The following is a 22,353-nucleotide window of genomic DNA, read 5'->3' on the forward strand; positions in this document are numbered from 1 at the left end:
AATCTTTGTGACCTTTGGTTATGCAAAAATTTCTCAGATACAACACTAAACCACAAAAGAAAAAATTGATAAGATGGATTTCATCAAATTAAAAACTTCTGCTTTTTGAAAGACACTGTTAAGAAAATGAAACTATAATCCACAGAGTAGGAGAAAATATTTGCAAAGGACTTATATTTAGAATACATAAAGAACTCTCAAACTCGATAAGAAAATAAACAACCCAATTTTAAAAATGGGAAAAATATTTGAATAGACACTTCACCAAAGAAGATATATGGATGGCAAATAAACACGTGACAAAATGTTCAACATCATTCATCAATAAGGAAATGAAAATGAAGACTATAATGATACACTACTGCACACCTATTAAAATGGCTAAAATTCAAGACAACTGACCATGCCAAGTGTCAGTGAAAATATGGAGGAACTGGAACGCTCATACATCCATGTAATAGCCCAAAACTGAAAGCAGCAGGTGAATGGGTAAACAAATGGTGGTATATCATACAATGGAGTACTACTCAGCAACAAAAAGAATGAACTATTGGTATACACAACAACATGGATGAGGCTTAACACAACTATGCTTAGTGAAAGAAGCCAGATTTTTTTTTAAAAAAGTATATGCTATTTGATTCCATTTGTACAAAATTTGAGAAAATGTCATTTAATCTATAGTGACAGGTAGCAGATCAGTCATTGCCTGGGACAGGGACAGGGTGGGTTGGGAGCAGGAGGGAGGGAAGGATTACAAAGGGACTAAGGAGACTTTCGGGAGTGATGAGTATATTTATTATGTTGATTGTGGTGATGGTTTCCTGGGTGTCAATATATACCAAAACTTACCAGGTTGTATACTTTAAATGTGTGCAGTTTACCCCTGATGGCTCCCAGGAGCTCATGGCAGAGGTAGGCACCTGTCCTTCCTTCCTGAGGCCGGGGGGACGTTAGTAACCAGGGAGCTGGCTGCTGCACCACCTTCACCACACCACTGCCGGCACAGAAGGCTGCTGGGGGGTGACATGTGCATTGTGGTCTGGGTGAAGCCTTTGCCAAAGCTGCTTGTGAGACCTTTGGCAAAGTCTTGGGGAAAGAGGTGAGTGTGTGTCTGGGCCTAGCGGCAAATGGACCTGTAGGAGGGTGGACGAGTTGACGGGAAGTTGCCCAAAGGTGTCTACACAGAACCCTGGTGGGGAGGAAGGAGGGCAGACAGAGGTCATAGAAGCAGCCCAGTGGGGGGGAGGGGGGCCAAAAGAGGTGGCCCAAGGAGGCCTGAAGAAGGAATTAAATTTGACTACATGGTCAACATGGCCTTGGAAGAGCCTCTGGGTCGAGTAATCTGGGACGAAGGTGGATCTTGGGGGTAAAGGGGTGGGTGGGCAGATGACTTCGCCCCACACAGGAGGCTCAGGGTCACTAGGGAGAGAGCACTGGGTGTCGCTTCAGGAGGCCTGAGGTCTGCGTCCAGCTCTGCCACGAGCTGCATGATCTCAGCAGGCTTTTGCTCTCTGAGCCTTGGGCTTCACAGGGGGGCCTGGGCTTCAAGATGCCCAAAGACCTTTCTAGCGCTGACACTTACTATCGTGAATAACTTCGTGAACATAAGGGCCACTGTCTAGCAATCCTCTGACTCATCCATTGTTTTCATTTTGATCTACAGAAACGTTAATGGACACCAGGACGGCTACTGCAGAGCTGGGCTGGACAGCCAATCCTGCCTCGGGGGTGAGTATCAAAGCATCCGCCCTGCAATCCTGCTGTGAGCTCCTGGGCTCATAGGATGCCGGGGGAAAGGAGCCTGCTCAGAGCGGTGCCTGTGAGGAGTGCATACAGGTGTGAATGGCTGTGTCCACTGCCCATCCACGGAGAGGCAGCACCAGGGGTCTCAGACCTGAGCTGCTGCCTCGTGTGGTGATGTAGGCCATCTCTTGTCACAGTCCTCTCAGAATGCTGGCTGCCAGGCAACTAGGGCCACAGCTGTGTGGGACAGGGGCACTCAGGTTAGTGGCACTGGGGCAGAACAGAGATCTGCAACCCACAGGGCTGCAGCCAGGGCAAGGGCAGGAGGGAGGAGCTGGAGTTCGGGAGGGCTGAGGCCCTCTTTCACCTGGAGCTTGCCTTAGAAAGACATTCTTGACTCATTTGTTCAGTGTTCATGCACCTGGCCAGACCTGTAGCTATAAAGATGGGACAGCCTTGAGGAGCTCATGACCTCCTGTGGGGACCAACATATTTATGGATAGACTGGGGTACATCTCCCGTTTGTGTCCCTGGAGAGACTGACAGGCAGGTGTGGGCACAGAGCCGGGAGTGAGAAACCATGGAGGGAGACAAGAAGCCTTAATAGAGAAGGCGCAAGCAAGCTGGGTTTTGGAGAGTGAGTAGGAGTTTGGCAGGTGATGAAGGGAGAGTCTGGAAAGATGTTCCAAGGAGGAGGAGTGGCTGGTTCATGGGGGTACAGTCATGAAAAGACATAAGAGGGAAGAGTTTGTGTGTCTGGAACATGGCAGGGTGTGGATACTGCTGAGATAGGGCTGGGGGTGAGTTGGAAGGAGGCACGGTGGTGACAGGTTATGACTGCCATGCAGAGCAGGGAACTCGGATTTTATCCTGTAGGTAATGCAGAGATCATGGGCAGGAGAAGAAATGGTCACACCTGCTGACAGGATCGTGGAGAACAGTTGAGAGAAAAGCATGAAGAGGCTCTTTCAGCTGTCTTGGATGTGTCAGAAGTTTCAGGTTAAAATGAGATATTCAGAGACCAGTTTGAGAGAAGTTAAGGAGGACGAACTGGCAATGCTGGACTATGGCAGGAGGGAGAGGGAGAGAGAGGAGGTGGATACCGTGTTCATGTTTCTGGCTTGGGCAATTCACCAATTGCAGGGCTTAATTATGAAGGAAGAAGACAGGAGGAGGAGGGTGTGGGCTTTTCATCCTATCCAGGGGTGACATCAGGCTGAGGCAGGGTGGCCCTGACCCCCTAACCTGCCCCAGACCTCCTCTCTCCATCCCATCCCAGTAACCTCTGCACCCTGAGAGTCATCTCCAGCATAGCCCATCACAGCAGTCCTCACATGCCTTTGTTCTGCCACAAGGACAGGACGGAATGGCATTCCCCAAAGCAGGGCACAGGGATGGGGCAGAGCCTGCCCACTCGGAACAAGTCCAAGTCCTGCCAGGAACACTGCGGGCATCTAGGGAAGCCTTCCCGCTCCTGCTTGGGACTTTATGTAAAGCTGGTGAGGCGGCAGCTTTTCCAGGTCGCCTGGATATTAAGAACTTGCCATCTTTTACAAATTATGTTATCGTTTGAAGGCTCGTGTATTTCCATAGGGCATCGGCATGATTTATGGTTAATTTCCCCTTGATTTTTATACACAACATCTGCCTTCTTTAAACTTCTGCTCTTCTTTCCTAAGGAAGGTTCTCCTTGAAGGAGATACTCAAAGTCAAGTACTGCCCTTTAGAGACAACAGCTGGCTGTTCTCCTGCGTGCTACAAGCACGCTCAGCCGCCTTTCCCCGCACTCTTCTGGAGGGGACGTACAACCAGACAATTCTTCTCTTGGTGCCCCAAGTAGCTTCTGAGCCTGTCTGGGTCACAGCCACCAGGGGGAGGCTTAGGCTGGCCCTTGGCCTGGGTCAGGAAGGAAGACTCCAGGACTGTGCTTCCGTGCCAGGCCCGCGTGTCTTCTCCGTCTGCACTCATCCTGGACAGTCGCCTCCCATTCTGTGAACACACGGTGACCCCCAAGTTTGCATCCTTTGCCCAGGCTCACATATCTAACTGCCACATCTTGCACTGGGTGCCATGGGCATGCCAGTCTCAGCGTGGGCCTAGCAGAATCCACCCCTTCCCTTCCCCCACCCACTCACGGGGGCTGCCCTCCACCTCAGCACATTGTAAAGGCCAGAAACTGGGAGCGATTCTCAACTTCTCCTTCATCATCTTCAGACCTCTGTTCACTTGGCCCACCCTCAGGGACAGCTTCTCTGCATTCCCAGCCATGCTGGAGCCCCCATCACGGGTGTTCTCAGTGCCAGGGAGCTTCCCCAAGAACACCATTCACAGTTCCAAATTTTACATCTCCATGTGTCAGGATATGATTCATCCCTTCACTTCCCCAGCCATACCATAACCTCCGTAGTGGCCAGGACTCTGTGTGCTCACTCACCACTGGACTCTTGCACATAGTTTGCCACCCAACTCAATGTACGGCTGCTGAGAGTTTCTGATTGGGCAGGTGGGTGGAGGACGGTGCCCTCCTTGGAGAGGGAGGACACAGGAAGAGGAGCATGCTTGGCTGGGAAGAGGCTGAGTCAGTCTGGGATCGGCTGAGCTTGAAGTGTCTCTGGGGCACCCACAGGGAGGGGCACCATCGGTGTTTGACTTACGGCAGTGGAATCATAAGGTGGCCCCATATCAGAGGGATGGGGACCCTAGGTGTGGCTGCGGTCTCCCAGGGAGTGTGTCTGGAGGGGAAAGAGGCAGGAGCTTTGGGTGGATAACCTGCACTGAAGTGGCAAGTGGAGACTGGGAAGGAGTGGCCTAGGCATAGGAGAAAGCCAAGCGGGGGTCTAGTTGTAGGAGCCAAGGGAAGGGTCTGTCGGGGGAAGAGGGTACAAAAGTGGCAAAGCTTGCTGGATGCTGAACATTTACACTGGGTTTAGCTTCAAGGACCCTATGGTGGCCTATGTGGATGGTTTCAGAGGGGCCCAGGTGGGAAGCCAGGAAGCAGAGAGTCGGCGCATCAGCAGGAGGGGAGGAGATAGAGACAACAGTTTGAGAAGAGGAGGGAGACAGAGCATGAGACACAGAGTCACAGGGAGGCTGTGGGTACATTTGCTTTTCACGGGAAGGAGTTCCTGTTCTGTTGAGGTGGCAGGACAGACTATCTCTATAAAGGTGCCTACAGAGAGATGAGATTGCTCAGGTTTGGTGACAGAAGACATAAAATGGAAAATTCTGAGGCTGAGCATGGCGGCTTACACCTGCAATCCTAGCACTCCGGAAGGCCGAGGCGGGAGGATTGCTTGAGCTCCGGAGTTTGAGACCAGCCTGAGCAGGAGTGAGACCCCGTATCTACTAAAAATAGTAAAAGTTAGCCAGAAGTCTTGGTGCACAGCTGTGGTCCCAGCTACTTGGGAGGCTGAGGCAGAAGGATCGCTTGAGCCTAGGAGTTTGAGGCTGCTGTGAGCTAGGCTGATGCCATGGCACTCTAGCCCAGGTGGCAGAGTGAGACTCTATCTCAAAAAAAAAAAAAGGAAAGAAAAGAAAAAGAACATTCTTTCAACTTCCTATCTTCTTTCTGAGGTTGGAGGTGAGGTTTGGAAAATGAGGGGTGGGGACTCTTGGGGCACAGGTTTGGGAGGGTGGAGAAGGTTTGAACTAACACTGCTGAGAGCTGGAGAGAGGCTAGCTGGAGAGAGGTTCAGGAAGAATGTGGCTGGAGTAAGGGCGAGTTGTGGATGAAGGCCATGTACTGGTGGTGGCCTACAGGCCTCCTTCAGCTCTTGACTCTCCCTGGGGAGCTGTGGCTGGGAGTCATCCAGAGTTACAGCTGTATGAGAAGGAATGGGGGGACTGCAGGGGGAGGAACCAAAGACGTTGGCAGGAGCATTGGCATCTTGTATCATGGCATCCATCCAGCGGGAGGGAGAGTGAAGCCGGGAGGGACTGGGCCATTGTGAACAGTTCAGGGGCCACAGAGGGAGGTTTCAGTGAGGCCGAGGAGCAGGAGTGGTGATATGGCCAGGACTGGAGGCCTCGGAGTCAGTCGGGGCTTGGGTTTAAGGCAAACAGAGTCCTGCGTGAAGAGGAAGTTCAGAGCGGGGGCAGATATGAGCCGCAGGAGCAGAGGAGGTGAACTTCTTGGTGTTGAGGAGCCCAGGTGTGTCAGAAGCCAGGAGGCTGGGTGGATGGTCCCTCTTCCTGGGACCTCATGGGGAGGATAGTGGGGTGCCTCTCAGCCCAGAAAGGAGGAGAAGGCTTCAGGTTGTCTCTCTGCAGTCAGGATAACACACACGTGTGCTTACGATGGAGAGAGGGGTTGTTGATTTGGAAGCCTGGAAGGAATGGGGTCTGCCCCATCCAGAGGAGGCAGCACAAGGCTGCCAGATGCCCCAGCTGTCATTGCAGCAGACCCTGTCCACAGGGCATGGCCTGTGTGGTGGGCTCCCAGAAAGAGGCCAAGGGGTCTTCCTTTTATGGGGCTGACTGGGTGCCTTCACTGCTGTACTTGAGAACAGCCAGATGTGGGAAGGGGTTGGACCACTCACATAAAGTCCACAAATCATTTTCAGTTATGTTGCTGGGAAGCTGACCATAATATTACATGTCAAACCCAGAAAGTATGCCCAAATTCAAAATACACTGGTTTGTAATCTAGCTGTAGCCTTTAATTTAAGGCCTTTAGGTTTAATCTAAATCAGGGCTACCTGGTGAGCAAAGGGAAAAGGTAACAAATACATGCATAAAGTCACAAATGCCAGGGAAAGGCTGAGCTCCCACTAAAGGGCTGTTCCAGGGATCCTCACTGTGGTCCCTGGAGACCCCTTCCTTGGGCTGGCTTCTAGTCCTTCCCTAAAAGGCTCCCTGACCTTCACATTTCAGGACTTCTGGACAGTGCAGGAGTTGAGAGAGGGCCCATGGGTGGACACTCAGCCACACACTGCCCGGGCAGCATTCTGTACATGGTGATCTTTATGGTCGCACTGTCCTCTCCAGTTTCCAGAAGCTGCCTGGCCCACTCTTTTCCTTTTCCTTCTCCTTCGTGCTCCCTGTCCTCAGGTGTCAGCTCTGTTCCATCCCCTCGGGGACCCCCAACCCTCTATGGCTGGGGGATGCCCTTTTCTTTAAGCCCAGAGGGCTTGGTGCCAACTTCTGACACACTGTCTGTCTTTCTGTGAGCTCAACATCTGCTGGTGTGTCGGTCTCTTGCACTGACCAGAGAATGGATCAGCCCCATCCATCTCTGTGTCCCTGGTGCAGAGCATCAGCCTGGCAGGGGAAAAGCTCAAATAAGTGTTTTGTCAACTGAATAAATGAGTAAGGACCAGACCATTCTTGATTCTTCTCTGCATCTTCAACCCAGGGCCCTGAACTGAGGACATGCTCAATGTAGGTTTATTGTAGCCCAATACACTGTAAAAAGTTTGCTGTAGCCCTCTCAATGCCCCACTGGTTCCCAATATCTTTTTAAAGAGCATAATTAGTGCACATGGAGCCACCTCTCCTGAGCTAAGCATGGCAAGGAAGACCAGGACACCACGAAGAAGGTCCCTGTTACTTTGAGCCCCCTGCTGTGGCAGATTCCAGAGGCAGGCCTAAGTCCCTCTGTTAGCCAGGCTTATGTGGCTGCCTTGTTGAAAATCTGAGCCCAAAGATTTTTTCACTTTTGAAGAGCTTGGCCAGGGCTCCCTTGCTATTTGCACTTGGGCTGTCGATGGTTCCTGTGTTTGTGAGACATGTGGCTTACGTGTAAACATCTGCCTGAGTTCTTATCTTCAGAGGGTGCTCCATGAGCCCCCAGACTCCAGCTCCATCAGTGCTGCCCTTTGGAGCCAACTTCAGGGCCTGTGACATACTCTGTTGACTACTATATCCCTGGCAAATCTGCACCAAGGGAAGGCGATGTCATAGCGGAAAAGTGGAAAAGTCTGAAGCCAAGCCTGATGAGCATTTAGGATGAGTAAGCTGGGCTCACACGTGTGTTCTGTGTGTATGTATGTATGTGTGTGTATGTATATGTGTGTGTGCATGTGTGTGTGTGTGCGCGTGCGCGCGCGTGTGTGAAGTTAAATTAGCTGCTTTCACCTTGTGCCTTTGTAGGTAGTTCCTAGAGTTCTGGTGATATTTTCAATAATGAGAGGATTGTTGGGCTAAGCGGAGAGCACCCAGAGCAGACCACTCTGAAGGGAACAACATGTATTTGGATGTCCCTGTCTGGTAAATCAACTCCCGACACGAGATGCAGCCCACGAGTGCAGGCACACTGCTGCTACTCGTGTCCACGTGGGGCCCGCCCGGGCTGCTCGGCAGCCCCTGGCTGTGTCCTCTCCAGCCACCCACCTCATGGGACTGAGGAAAGCACACTCAGGAGAGAAATCCACTCTGATAACACCTCATTCCTTCCAAGGCCAAGCAAAATCAATTAAAATGTGTCTGGTCTGCTGGGGGAGAACTTCATGGAGGAGCAGTTAAGGCCTCAGGCCTCGGCATCTGATAAACCGCTGACACTGGGCTATGCTCTGTGGCTGCCGGCCCTGCGGTCTTGAGCCTGTCATTGAGCCTCTTCAGCCCCAGCGTCCTCCCCTGCTGATGGGGTAAGGGTGGTCACTGTGTCATGCATGAGACAGTGTCAGTGAAAAGTTTTCCTTGGTAAACACTTAGGAAATGTTAGCATTTCACTAACCCTCTGAAGGGCTGAATTTTCTCTTTTCTTCATTTGATGATTCAATCATGCCAATTAAGACAGAAAAGCCTGAGCTAATTTAGGCAAATTCAAGGGAAATTTAGCTCTGGGCAAAATGAGTTTATGAATGGAATCTCTCTGTTTTTGAATTTAAGGACATGCCAGGGGCGGGGTTGGGGGAGTTGGTCATACTTTCTCAAACTGGCACCGCTGCAGCTGCATGGGGGCTTGGGAGCTTTGACCTGGTTTCTGATTGCTCGAAGCTGTTCTCGTCCTATGCTTTTGTATCACTCAGGGCTTTTTGGTGGCCTGACACAGACTAGCACAACTTAATCTTGAAGAAAGTATCTTGGCTCATGTAACTGGATGGTCCAGGGGCTAGTGTGGCTTCACGTTTGGGCTGGTCCAGACTAACCTATCTCTCCTTTCCTACCCTCTTTTTAGCTCTCTTCTCTCTCCCTCTCTTCTCATCTTCTTTCTCCTCTCTCTACTCCCTGGTGTTGGCTCCATGCCGGGGTTCCTCTTGGTCATAAGATGGCTTTCTGCACAACTCCCGCCCCCACAGCCGCTTTCAACCATATGCCCTGGGGAAGAACAAACACCTCCTGCTCCCTTGAGCAGAAGCCCTGGAATTAGCTCTGATTGGGCCTGACTGGCTTGGCTTGAATCTCACACCCACCCTGGACCAACCCCTGTAGCCAGGAAATGCAGAGCGCTTATCTGCAGACACCGAGGTCCCCGTTCATCCCTGTTTGTGCAGCCCCTACTGGAAGCCCAGGAACAAAGACAGCAGAGAGTAATTCCTCAGAGGGAATTAGGATGTAGGTATCAGAAAAATGAATAAATGCTAGGTAGGAAAAAAAAAAATCTAACATTCTAAGACAGACCCTTAATGATTTATAGCCAGGCACACATAATCCTCACGACAGCCCCATTTTACAGATGAGGAAACTGAGACACAGAGCAGTTGGTAAATTATCTAAGGTCACATGGCTAAAAAGTGCCAATGCTGACCTTTAACCTCCAGCAGGCTGGCTTTCCTGCCAACCACCATGCTCCACTGTCTTTCCCGATGAAATGCTGCCCGCTGCGGCATCTTTAGGGGGTGGGTTCCAGAAGGAGCTCCCAGGCTTAGTTGCTGTGGGCTCCCTGATTTCAGGCTCAGTCTGTAAAAGTTTTTTTTTCTCACGGTAAGAGACATGGGTGGTATCCTCTCTCTGAGCTATTACCCAGGAATTAGTACTGCTTTCCAGACTGAGAGAGGCCGGCCTCCCTGCTGGTGGCCTCTGGCCTCCCTGCTCCCTCCCGCCGCCCCGCCCCTCCCATTCCCTCCCCAGGTAAGCCACTGAGATAAGTCAGAGCTCCCCACCCCAGGCCTCCCACCCACTCTTTATCTTTTTCTCTCTGTACCAAAAGGCCTGTAATTAGGAAACATTAGCAGGCTCAAAACAGCTTTCATACCTGAAACATCCTCCATAATTGCACTCAGCAGAGCTCTTCCCTGGCTATTAATGTCACTTTTATGAAGCAATGAGGAACAAAACACCCCGAGGCACTTAAAACATTTTTTTATATAATACGTGTCTTTTAGGAATGGAAGTTTAAAATCACCTGCCTGACAGAGACAGTGATAGACAAAGGCTGGGATGAGAGCCACAAGGAGGGCCCTTTTCCAGGAGATTCAGATGCTACCCTGGGAAGAGATGTGGTGGCCTGGGGTGGGCGGGCCTACATCAGATGGGGCCCCAGGGGAGGAGCTTGGGCCAGAGCTTTCCTCATTCCTGGTTGCTTTCTCACAGGGCTTCCACAGGACACTGTTCGTGTGGGCATGTGTATGCGTTTAGCAAGGAGGGGACTTGAATGGCACAGATGACCAGGATCCTGGAGTAGAATGTTAACTATTATATGACATTGATTGCAGAAGTACAATGGGTATGACTCTGTGTATAGGGTGTGTGTGTGTGTGTGTGTGTGTGTGTATAGTATGGTAGGAAGGGAGAGAGTGATTGAGAGAGAGATGCTTCTCTAGCTTGCTGTATAAAAATCTTTGGAAGTTGTAGTGGTTCACCAGAACCTCGCTGTCTGGCAGATTTATTTTTTGCTCTTGGAAATGGCTTGCAGACTCATTCATCAGCAGAGCAGGACACATTTCTGTCCACAGACTCTGGGAGGGAATTCCAGAGGTCACCCAGGCCCACGTTCCGTCTCTTGGAGTCAGGCTTAACCCTCATTGGCCCAGACAGACGGGTATCTTCCCTCTTCTCTCAGACTTTCCCTGGGAAGGCAGTCCCTGCACCATGTCCCTTGTCCCAATCTTGGATGCCTTTCTGCAACTGGTACATGAGCCTAAGGACCTACAGCTTGATGACAGCTCTTATCAAGTGGAAGGCCAAGCGGCTCTCAGAGCAGTGGAAGGAAACTAGGCTCCTCACTCTGACACCAGGGTGGAGCTGGGAGGTCAGCAGGTGCTTGTCACCCTGACAGCCTGAACACACAGCCCTCACACTGGCTGTCTTGGTGGCGAAGAGAATGTATTATTGGGGAAGACAAAGCCTTAGAAGGGAGGTGAGGCAGAATTAAAAGGCGAAAGATTTATATGATCTGAAGAGAAACCAGCATATAAGGCAGAGGTAAGAGGCCTAGATATGATGAACAGGAGGAAGAAGGATGAAGGAGGGAGGGCCAGGGCCATCAGGAGGAGAGGAGGGCTCTGAGCCTGGCTCCAGGAAGGGTGAAGGTATCCTCTGTGGGAACACAGCAGCCCTCGGATAGTGCCTCAGGCCTTTCCTCTGGTTACTGCCAGCAGTGTTAGAATAATTCGGCCCCCAATCCCACTGTACTGCCAGCAGTGTAAAGGTGTGAGCCCAAGATTTGGAATCTGATGTCCTGGGTTTATTTCCATCTTCTGCTAAGTTCTTTAACCTCTCTGAGTCCATATGCTGCCTTTATAACATGGGTAATATGACATCTTATTTACAGAGTGGTTGGGAGAATTAAATTGTATTTGCCTTTTTTGTTAGCTGTAAAGCTCAGCGCAATGCCACTTGCCCTAAATGGTACAAGTGGTAGCAGTGACTCTTGTTTGAGAGGCTCAGCTTCTGTGGGACAAGGGTGGGGACTGCTGGAAGAAGGGCCCTGGAGATACAAGGTCAACACTGCAGCGTTCTCTTAGGCTGTGGTTCCTGCATGAGTAACATCACAGGGTACATCCTGTTATTGATAGCAGTGTTATTATTATTAATGATAACTGTTACTAATAGTCACCATTAATTAAGTACCAAATGTATACCGGTCATCAAGCTTTACTTATATTACCTCTCTGACTTCTCACCAGAACCCCTCAAGGCCCCCAGGCCTGCTAACCTCAAAGCTCACTCTTGTACCTCTGCCCCGAAGCAGTGTGAGGAAGGGATCTCAGAGTCATATACTGTTGAGGAAGCAGAAAAAGGGGGCAGGGAGGGGAGCACTGTGGAGAGGCAAATGTTTCCCAATATTCTGCAAAAGGGAAGGGCAGATTTGAAAGCCACAGGCCAATGAGTAGTGCATGTGATAAGCACCCAGTGAATCTTTTTATTTTTAAAGTGAGGTCTATAGGGGGAGGCGGAGCAGGTTGTTTGTGACTTGTGGCGTTTGATGCAAAGAGTAGCAAGTCCAGGAGGAACCTCGGGGGGAGGCCCTGCTCACAGAGCAGGCAAGCTCTGGCCAGAGATCCGCAGGAGGATACAGGTGGTCGCTGTGGATGGCTGGCTCAGGACAGTGGTGGGGGAGCCTGAGGGGTCAGCTCCCACCCCCTAGGCCCTGGCAAGCATTCAGGAAGTGAGAACTCCTGGGAAGGGAGAGCTGTGAGGGGCCCCAGAGAGCTGCTTTGTCCCATCCAGTGGCTACAGTGTTGGCTTGGCTAGACTGAATGAGCCCCTCCTCCATTTGAGGTGCTCCTCTGCTGAAGGAATGGGGCTGAGGGTCTCATCTCCATGCATGTGTCCCACTCGTCAGTCTTTCTGGTGGGGGCAGGAATGTCCAACCCATTTCCCTGTGTTATAAAGTACAGCCAACGTGAAAGATGTGGGAGTCAGGATTTCGACTTCTCTTGTCAATCTAGAGCTCTGCCTTGAAACCATGGTGAAACAATGGTCTACATTTGCATTTAGGTGCAAACAATTCATTTTCCAACAAAGAGCCGGGGGTGACCCAAGTGGACAGTGCTGCAGGTAGCAAGGACCTGTGTGTGGCTGGCCACATCATCATGGGCTGAGCACAGGATGCAGGTTCAGGAAAGGCCAGGCTAACCTCAGGTGTTCAGAGCAGCCCCAGTGCAAGGTGCAGGTGGTGGTGGCCCTACTGTGCACAGGGCTGGCCTGAGTGTATCTGCTATGACGGGCTTAATCTGGGAGCTGAATTTTAAAAGGAACACCAGAAAAACTGGAGTGCTCTAGTGGGGCTGACCAGGGATCTTGTCATCCAAAGACTATCCGTGGACCTGGGAAGCTAAGTCTAGGAGGCAAAGGAATGAGATAATTTGTCTCAACGGAGGCAAAATCCTCCGTAGGCTCCTTGGGACCAAGCTCGACCAACCTCAGTCCCAGGTAAAAACAGTCCCCTGACGTGGTCACACATGGGGGCCACATTCCCACCCAATAGGAGAGCAGTGAGAAGAGGGGGACAGGAGGACAGCTCGTCTTTCCAGGCTGGATGGGCTTTCTTGCACCCTGAGACTGGGAATTTCCTCTATCCTGAGAATGAGAATGAAGGCAAGAGCTCCTGCCAGAGGCCCAGCCCCTTCTTTCTCCCGTGGCCGGTTCTCCCATCTCCAGGACAGCTCTAGCTGGCCACAGCCAGCATGGCGCATGCTCAGTCAAAACTCCCTGAGTTGAGGGAATGAGGAGTCCATTTCTCCATCCCGTAACCCACCATGGTGGGCCAGCTTCAGGCTGGCCTCTGCTCTGCACTCGGAACAGAAATCCCTCCACGCTGACGGGAAATGGCATCAGTCTCTCCCAGGGTGACTCTCTGCTCCTCCATCAGTGGAGCTCAGGTCTGGGCATAGCGGTATTAAGCAGCTGGGGCCTGGGACCCGCAGCTCCCACCCCTGCCTTGTTCGACAAGGCCCTGTTGGGCAGCAGTGAGAACCACATTCAGTTGACAGCTTAAGATAATCACATGTGTGAGGCACTGGGATAATGGCAGCTGAATACCCTGCCACCGTTGCCATAGTGACCAGCCAAGCACTGATTCCCTCCTTTTTTTTTCCTTTCTTGTTTTCTGGACCTCCTTGTTATAGGGCTGGCTGGCAGAGTGGGGGTGAGTTTGGGAAATGGGAAAGAGGAGGAGTGGGGGAGGGGAGACCCTGAGGGGCAGCCCATTATATGCTCTTTAAATACCCCAGCTGGAGGTGTTTTAAATCTCAACAGAGACAGAGAGAAACAGTGTCTTAATCCCTAGCTCCCTGTGAATTATTTAAAGGGATCTTGTCAGAAGGATGAATTTGTCACTGTTGCAGTGTCAACAGCAGCAGCAGCTGTCATAATGGCTGAGGACCCCACTCCAGGCAGGGCCTGGTACGAGATGCTGCTGCCTGGTGGAGGTTACAACGGCCTGGGGGTGTGGACAGTGAGCCCCTCCCGAGGCACAAGCCTGCAGCGATTTCCCTGGTGTGCTGGCGGAAACCTGGGCGTGAAATGTGCCATGATACAAAGGGATCTGCTGTGCTGTGTGGACCTCGGGCCCTGCCAGCCCCACCCCTAGTAGTGTGACTCCCTAGCCACGGGGTCTCTGCGGCTTCCCCCGGCCTCAGGGAGTAGGCACACCCAAGTAGGCAGGACCATGGCCAGCAGCCCCGTCTGTGGGCGCTTGCACACACACCCGTGCACACATACACCAAAGACAGGTGCACAGCTGCAGGCAACCCGATAGACAGGGGGGAGTCTTGGATCGTACACATTGTGGAGGGAAAGCCGAGACTTTCAGGGGAAATAACCGACCCGTGCTAAGAGAGGGCAGATATCCATGATAACTGGCTCACAAGGGGCTCTTACTTGGGTTTAAGCACCTCACAGGTTTAAGTCACCTTTAACTCTCACAGCTGCTTCCTGAGATAGGTACTAGTAGTATCCCTGTGTTGCAGAGGACGAAACCAAGGCTCAGAGAGATTTAAAGACCTGCCTGTGGTCATGCAGGTGGGTCTGGGTGACTCCAGAGCCTGTGAACTTCACCCCTGTGCTAACTAAGCTCAGGATCCCAGTGATCTGGGTTCTGAGTTGGGCAGGGTTAGAGAAATGCTTCTTAACCCCAATTCGTTCTTTGATAAGCATGAAACCTCCTTCCTAGCAATCAGAGTATACTCCACGTGGGCCTGCTTCCTCTACCTCCACCTCGGTACAGTATTTCCTACATTTCTCAACTATCCAAGTTTCCAAAAGGATCTCATGGAGCCTTTCTCTTAGAGACTGCCTTGGGAAACAGTGCGTGTACGTTTGTCCTATTCCAGTTATGTTCCTCACCCCCGTCCCCACCCCCGTGCTCTCATTCATCCCAGGTAAGGGAGTCTTTGTTGTGAATCCACAGTTTAGGGAATTCATTGCCTTGTGCCTCCATGCGATGTGGAAGCCCTTTCGAGGTGTGGGCTTTCCGAAGCAGGGCTGACCCTGAGTCAGCCAGCCTTCTCCTCAGCACACCACACCTGGCCACGGTAATGAATAGGGCCCCTTCCTGCTGTCCCAGCCCAGCACATCTGGGAGGTAAATTAGGCATATTGGGAGGTGAGCTGGTGCTCGCAGTCCTCAAGGGAACCATTGAGTAAATCGCTGCCTTGGTTGGTTGGTGTACTAAATGGTAGATCCCTCAGGGCTTGTAGGAATTTATGCCCCACGGACTGTGTTTTACATTTTAATTAGCCCTCCAGCTTGTCTAATATCTGAGCTCTTTCAGGCTTAGTCTACTGTCTACACAGGAGCTTTGTTCTTGGGGCCCAGGCTGATTGGTGGGGAAGGCTTGGCAGTGGTGGCTCCAGCCCAGCCCTGAGCATCTGCTGCCCTGAAGAATCTGTGGCCTCCTGCGGGCTCTGCGAGGTGGTGTGCTGCCCGGCCTCCAGTAGGCTTCTTGTTCAGAGAGCAGCCATCTCCCCTGAATGGGCAATGCCAGGGAAGTTCCCTTATGGTCCCACAGGGCATGGTGGCAGTAACTGTTTACAAAATAGCAGCTTCCCCCAACAGCAGTTTGTGCCCAAATACAGACTGCTGAATGGGACCAAAGCCTGTAAGCTGCATCCAGATTTATCTCCTTGTGGTCTGAGCTGGTTTCTGACAGTGGTCCAGGGATTGCCTGCTTGAGGGGAGAGCCTATGATGAAGCAGCTCAGAGGAGGCCCAGGAAATTCCCAGAGGGAAAGGGAAGGGGGCTGCAGGTGCCCCTCTGTGTCTGTGAGGAGAGGGAGCTCAGCCCATTAGTCCCTGCATTCTGCTGACCACAGGATAGGATTACTTAACTAGCTTCTAGAACATGCAGCCTCAAGGCCACATGTGGCCCTCCAGTTCCCCGAGTGCGGCCCCTCGACCGAATCCAAATTTTACAGAACAAATCAAAAGGCCACACTCAAGGATCCAGAAGGCCACATATGTGGTCCCAAGGCTGCAGGTTCCCCACCCCTGATCTAGATGATTTCCACACCTTGATGACTCAGCCAGAGGTGGATCCTGAGGTTAAAATAATAATAATGATGATTATCATAACAGCAATGGTAATAATTGGTACTCAGTGAATGGCAGTTATGTGCAGGCTTAGCACTAGATGAGTTACTGCCATGATCTTTCGGTTCTCACAGTAGCCTACAAAGCAAACAGTATTTTGCAAATGAGGAAACTGAAGCTCAAATAGTATCTGTGGACACAGAGCTGTTACTGGCAGACATGGGGTCCTCCTGCCCCTCATACAACCTCTCCAGTTTCATCTCCTTTCCTTTTCCTCTTGCTATTTGCTCTTCTGCAGCCACGCTTGGCCTCCTGGCTTTCTCAGGGAATTGCCAGGCACATTCTTGCCCTGGAGAGTTTGTTCTTGTCACTCCTGTGCCTGGAATGCTCCTCCCTCATGCACCCTCCAGCTAGCTCCTGTATGTCATTCAGATCTCTCCGCTCAAAGGGAGGTCTTCTCTGATGATCCCACTATCAGCTGCCACTCTGTTTCCTTACCTGCTCTTTAGTAGTTCTTACTGCTGCCTGACTTTGTATTATTCGTTTGTTTGCTTGTTCATCCTCTGGTTCACTCTATTAGAATGTAAGGTCCGTGGGAGCAGGGACTGTCTCTAATTCACTGCTGTAGCAACACGTCCTAGAATACTGCTTGAGGTTGTAGTGGATGTTCAATTCTTTATTAAATAAATGATTAAATGAGCTGGGTTTGAAACAAATCAGAAGAGCTGGAATCTTGTTAGGCTAACAGGGACCAAAAAGTCTATTTCTATTATTTCTATCTCTGTTTTAAAAAAGAATGTCCAAAAGAAGTTCCCATTCCCAGCCAGGCCCTGCAGAAATGGTTTATTCCTGGAGGTTATTATCATGCAGCATCATGGTAGTCACTGGATAGTAGGGGGAGAGTCTGGAGTGGGGATTTGCAGCAGGCCAGGGAGGGGACCACTATCAAGATCTTCCCAGAACTCCATGCTTGGAACTACCTTCAGAGGCTCAAAGTGGAATCAGTTCGAATCTCTTAACTTCATTTTGCAGTGGCGCTTCATTTTGACCAATAATGTTATTTCTTAGCTTACTCATTCACCTCGGTCACAGATTTGGCTCCAAATGACTTTTGCCTATTTCTGAGATTCAAACTTACTCTTGAAGGTTAAAGAATGTGTCAGAGTTTCTGACGGTTGTTCTAGACGGCATATGGACATGGCTTTGAAGGGAGCACAGTTCAAGTAGATAAACGAGTTCTGTTATCACACTTTACACACACACACACACACACACACACACACACACACACACACACACGTACACAATCAGCCAGACTGCAAATAGTCAATATGTGCTGTCCAAATGTCAACAGGACCTCTGGAGCAATAGATCTGCAAGCTCTGACTTCCAATAAGCAAGTCTAACAAATGCAGATCTTGGAGGGCCTGAAAGTGTCTTTCTCATACATCAAAGTCATGGTCTGAAAGCCTGAACAAGTACTTTCTAATGGGTGTCATTGTTTTCTTTCTTATGCTTATCTCAAGGACAGGTGGTCCGTTTGTGTCAATAATAATGCCCTTTCAAAGGCTGTTAATATTTTGTTGGTTGTGCAAAGCTGATTCATTTCTTCTTTTCCTGGAGACAGATTAGCCTGGTGGCACCTGCGGTAAGTCCCTAGCAAAGTACCAGGGGCTGAGGAGGCAGAGAAATTACAGAAAAGACCAGGTCCTTGCTTGTTGCCTTGTATTCCAACATTTTTTGAGGGCTAGGCACTGGGAATATGGAGAGGTACCAAACACAGTCCCAGCGCTCTAGGAGCAAGTCCACGGGGAGCCGGATTTGTATTTTGAAAACTCATTGGGGCAGGAGAGTTAAGGATAATGACTGGGAGAGTCACTTGGAGGGTAGAGAGAATTCATTGAGGAAGGGGGAGGGGAAGGCAGAATAGAAGAGCTATGAAAGAGATAGGAGACACAGGATTTGGTGGTTAATTCCCTATGATGGGGAGCAAAACCAAGAAAAATGGAGAAGGCAGTGTCCAGATGCTTCTTACACACTTGGCATGGGAAACTGGGAGGTTGAGGAGCCATCCTTGGACAGAGATGAGACTGCAGAAAGCAAGATCATGAATTCCAGGCGTTTATCAGATGTCCAGCAGGCAGCAGGATACACAAGCCTGGGGCACTGGGGACAGGTCCAGCTGGTGATGTACCCCATGGTGGTTGAAGCCTTGTATATGGGTGAGATCACCTGGATAAAAAGAGTGAGACAAAAATGGAGTGAGGATGGAGCCCTGAGAAACCTGTGGATTTGATGGGGCCCAGACATTACTGAATAAAGTGTTGTTGCATAATACCAGTGCTGTGAAGCTAAAGGCATGGGATTATTTTGCTTGTTGAAATGAACTAATAAATTAGTCAAAACATAATTCCCTGTCCTCAAGGCGCTCACAGCCTGGTAGCAGAAACCAAAGTCACACACACAAAACAATTAAAGAATAGTTCAAAACAGTATATGATCAAATGCTAAATTGTGTGGAAAATTCAATCATGCTTTAAGCAATCAGAAAAATGGTAGAAGAATATAAGCCGGGGAAGGCATTATGGAGAAAATAAGAGCCCCAGGGAGAGAGCCGCAAAGAGAACGCAGCCCTGCCATCCCTCAGCCGCCTGACTTGGGGCCTGCTAGGGGATGTCCCTGGGCTTCAGTTCACATGTTGGTCAACATGATATAGAGTGGCTTCCAGCCATGTCTGTTGTTTCCTGGCTCTGTGTCTTGGAGTTCAGACGGCATAAGGGTGGTGTAGAAGAGGGGCAGCCAGAACATCAGCAACAACACCAAGGGGCAGAAATGGGCCTAGCTCTGTGTCCAGATGTGAGAGGATAGGACCCAAACCAAAACAGGGTATCACTTGCCTGATCTCTTGTCCGTACTTTCTGACCAAACAGTGGGCCAGGGCATTAGTCCAGGCATGAGGTAATGCCAGCCCTAGTGCATCGGCTATGGGAAGGAGATAGGCTAGGTAGGAGGAGTATGGATTGTTCTGGAAGAAATGGCAAACTGTGTTGATGAACCGGGTGTGTTGGACATGGAGAGCACTTTTTGACTACCTGATTGACCACCAGGTTGGAAAATCGAGTGGTCCTGGAATGCCATCCTGAAAGCCCAAGATTCTGATCCTGTCTTTGGACCACCCTCCTGACACTCCCTGGCCCTCAGCCTCAGTCACAGGGATGCTTCCTTGGCCACTTGTACCTCTGAATGCCATCTTTGCCCCAACTAAGGCATCATTCACAATAAACCTTATTGAGCAAATAATTGGCACTTGGGATACAGTGATAAAGGAGTGAGATGGGCATCCTTGGTACAATGGGTAGAGTGAGCAGGGCCGTGAAGTTGCCCTGAGCATGCTGTTTGTGGATAATGGAGACCAAGCCAGCACTGTTGGGGTGTTGAAGTGTAGGCTGGCCCAGATAACAAAGGGTTTTTTTAAAAAGAAAGGTAAGTATTTAATAGTAAGATATTATTTACCTGCTATAAATATATTTGCTAATTTTAAGTGTATTAAAATTTTAATCAATTCAGTGATTTTTGATAAATCGACAGAGTTTGTAACCATCACTACAGTCTCATTTTAGAACATTTTCATAACCCCCACCCCAAAAATTCTTCATGGCAAGTTGCAGTCACTTCCTTTTCCCATCTCTGGCCCCAGGCAAGTTCTCATATATCTTCCTGTGTGTAGATTTGCCTCTTCTGAAAATTTCTTGTATAGAATCATGCAGTATATGGTCTTTTGAGACACACAGCTTCCTTAACTTAGCATAATGTTTTAGAGGTTCATCATGTTGCAGTACCTACTAGCACTTCATTCTTTTTTATTTCCAGATAGTATTCCCTTGTAGGGCACATCATATTTTGTTTATTCATTCACCAGTGGAGGGACATTAACAAAGTTTCTCAGGTGCCATATTATAAAGTCTAGTTGAGTCCAGTCCAAGAAAGGAGGACTAAAGTCAGATTGGCATGCAGCAGATATGAAGCTGACTCCACAAATATTAATAAAAATGTACAAGAACTGTCCTGGACTTTATTTTCTTTTAGTCAACTTATTTCAGACTCTGAGTCCTCTATCCCTCTGGTTGGTGAGAATTTCAATCTCAATTACTGGTTCTTTCCACCAGGACTATGCAAAGCTCCCAGAGGTCCTACTCAAAGCAAATTCTGAGAAGATGACTGCATTGTCCAAAGACCAGTGATCCACCTCTAGTTTTGTGGGAATGAATAAAGCTTTGGAGGTGGCGGTGGCTGCAGTTCATAATTTTGCACATACCTAATTTTCCATACATGAAAGTATATCTGAGGGATTATCCTTGAAGTGGAATTTCTGGGTCACAGGGTGTGGGCAGTTATAATTTTGATAAATAAAGTCAAAATTTCCACAGAAGTTATACCAATTTGCCCTTTATCCAACTGTGTTTCAGAATTCTTACCTCCTATGCCCTTTCCAACACAGTATGCTATCAGACTTTTGTTCCTAGGCCTCTGCCCCCTAAAAGTATCATAATGTGGCTAATTACCATTGTAGTTATGAGTGAGATTAAGCATCTTTTTATATATTCAAGAACTATATCTGTTTCTTTTTTAGTGAACAGTTTATTGATATCCTTTGCCCATTTTTCTATTCTGTTATTGATGTGTAAGTTCTCTTTATATATTAGGGGATATGAACACTTTATCTGTGATAAGTTACAGGTTTTTTCCCACAGATTTTTCTTCATTTTCCCCCTGTTAACTTTGCTTATTGCTGTTTCTATCATGCCATTTTTTTAACTGTATACAGCTGAATTTATCAATATGTTAATTTATGGCTTCTCAGTATCATGTCACAATTACTATACATAAATTTTCTCCAAGGTTCCTTTTAGTATTTTTATGGTTTCATTTTTAATGTTTAAATCTTTGATTCACCAAAAATTTATCCTGGAGTAAGATACAAGGTATGAATGAAAGTTATGTTTTTTCCCAAATGACTACCCAGTTATCACTACAATTTCAAAAATAATTCACCTTATCCTCATTGATTTCAGTTTTGGCCAACACTTTAAATATTGAGAGAAGCCACTGAATTAACTAATAAAATGTTTTAGCAGTTTACACTTACAACAATAGGCTTGAGGGGTGCCCTTTTTCCCACTTTCTAACCAAGATTTGACATCTTATCTTTTTAATTTTTTGCAAATCTAATAAACAAACCATGGTGTTTTGCTGGGAGGAGATAATTACAGGAAGAAACACAGGAGGCAATGTGTCAAATGCCTAGAAGTGGAGACTGAGAAGTGGCCACTGAATGGGGATCTTTAGGAAATTGTCTCTGGGGCAGGAAGTGAGAGCACCTTGCAGGGGCTGGAGCCAGTACAGGCCTTGGGTAAAAGAAAATTGGCCCTAATTGGCAATTGCGCATCAATGGAGTAGTCTATCCAAGACTGGTAAAACTCCACCTTCCTCAAGGAAGTAGAGAGGGAAAGTGGGGGAGCTAGCGTTCCTAAAGATCTGGGGGCTGGGTGGAGTGGCTCACACGTGTCGTCCTACACTTTGAGAGGCTGAGGCAGGAGGATTGTTTGAGCCCATGAGTTCAAGACCAGACTGGGCCACATGGCTAGACTCTGTCTCTACAAAACATAAGAAAAATTAGCTGGGTGTGTTAGCGCACTTATGAGGCAGGAGAATCACTTGACCTCAGCAATTTGGGGATACAGTGAGCTATGATGACGTCACTGCGCTCTAGCCCAGGCAACAGAGCAAGCCCCTGTCTCAAAAAACAAACAAAACAAAAGATCTAGGAAGCTCAGAGCCTGGGGTTGAGGAGGCAGGTCTGATGCCTGAAAGGGTATTCAGGGGACACATGGCCCCTTGGATCTGGTCTGTTCCCCCTATATCAGCTCAGGAGGGCCATGGGATTCTCCCCCAAAATGTCTTTTCAGTTTCCACTGGTCTGTTTCAATTTACCATCACCTCCTGCCTGAACCACTACAATGACCCGCCCCCTCCGCCATTGTCCTGCCCAGACACTCAGGCTCCCCTCCACCCCAGTCTCTACAGAGAATCAGTGACTTTTTAAAGACTCACCTCTGATCACCTGTGTTTTTCCTCCCTAAAACTCACGAATTTCTAGTTACAGTCTGGATGAAATTCAAAATTCTCAGCTGGATTCACCTGTTCCTCAGTCTTATTCCTGCCACTTCCAGATGTTTATGACTCTTCTATCTCA

The 22,353-nt window shown here is 49.2% G+C and overlaps 1 protein-coding gene across 1 annotated transcript in view; it reads left to right on the forward strand.

The window, feature by feature from the left end:
* EPHB1 (EPH receptor B1) overlaps positions 1-22,353 on the forward strand; it is a 414,960-nt gene that overhangs the window by 125,365 nt on the left and 267,242 nt on the right. Inside the window, exon 2 of the mRNA XM_012663531.1 lies at positions 1,667-1,731. Within this exon, the coding sequence (XP_012518985.1) occupies positions 1,667-1,731 (65 nt within the window). The remainder of the gene's footprint in view (positions 1-1,666; positions 1,732-22,353) is intronic.

Source organism: Propithecus coquereli, unplaced genomic scaffold, assembly GCF_000956105.1.
Source record: "Propithecus coquereli isolate 6110/MARCELLA unplaced genomic scaffold, Pcoq_1.0 Scaffold12, whole genome shotgun sequence".
NCBI classification, from domain to species: domain Eukaryota; kingdom Metazoa; phylum Chordata; class Mammalia; order Primates; family Indriidae; genus Propithecus; species Propithecus coquereli.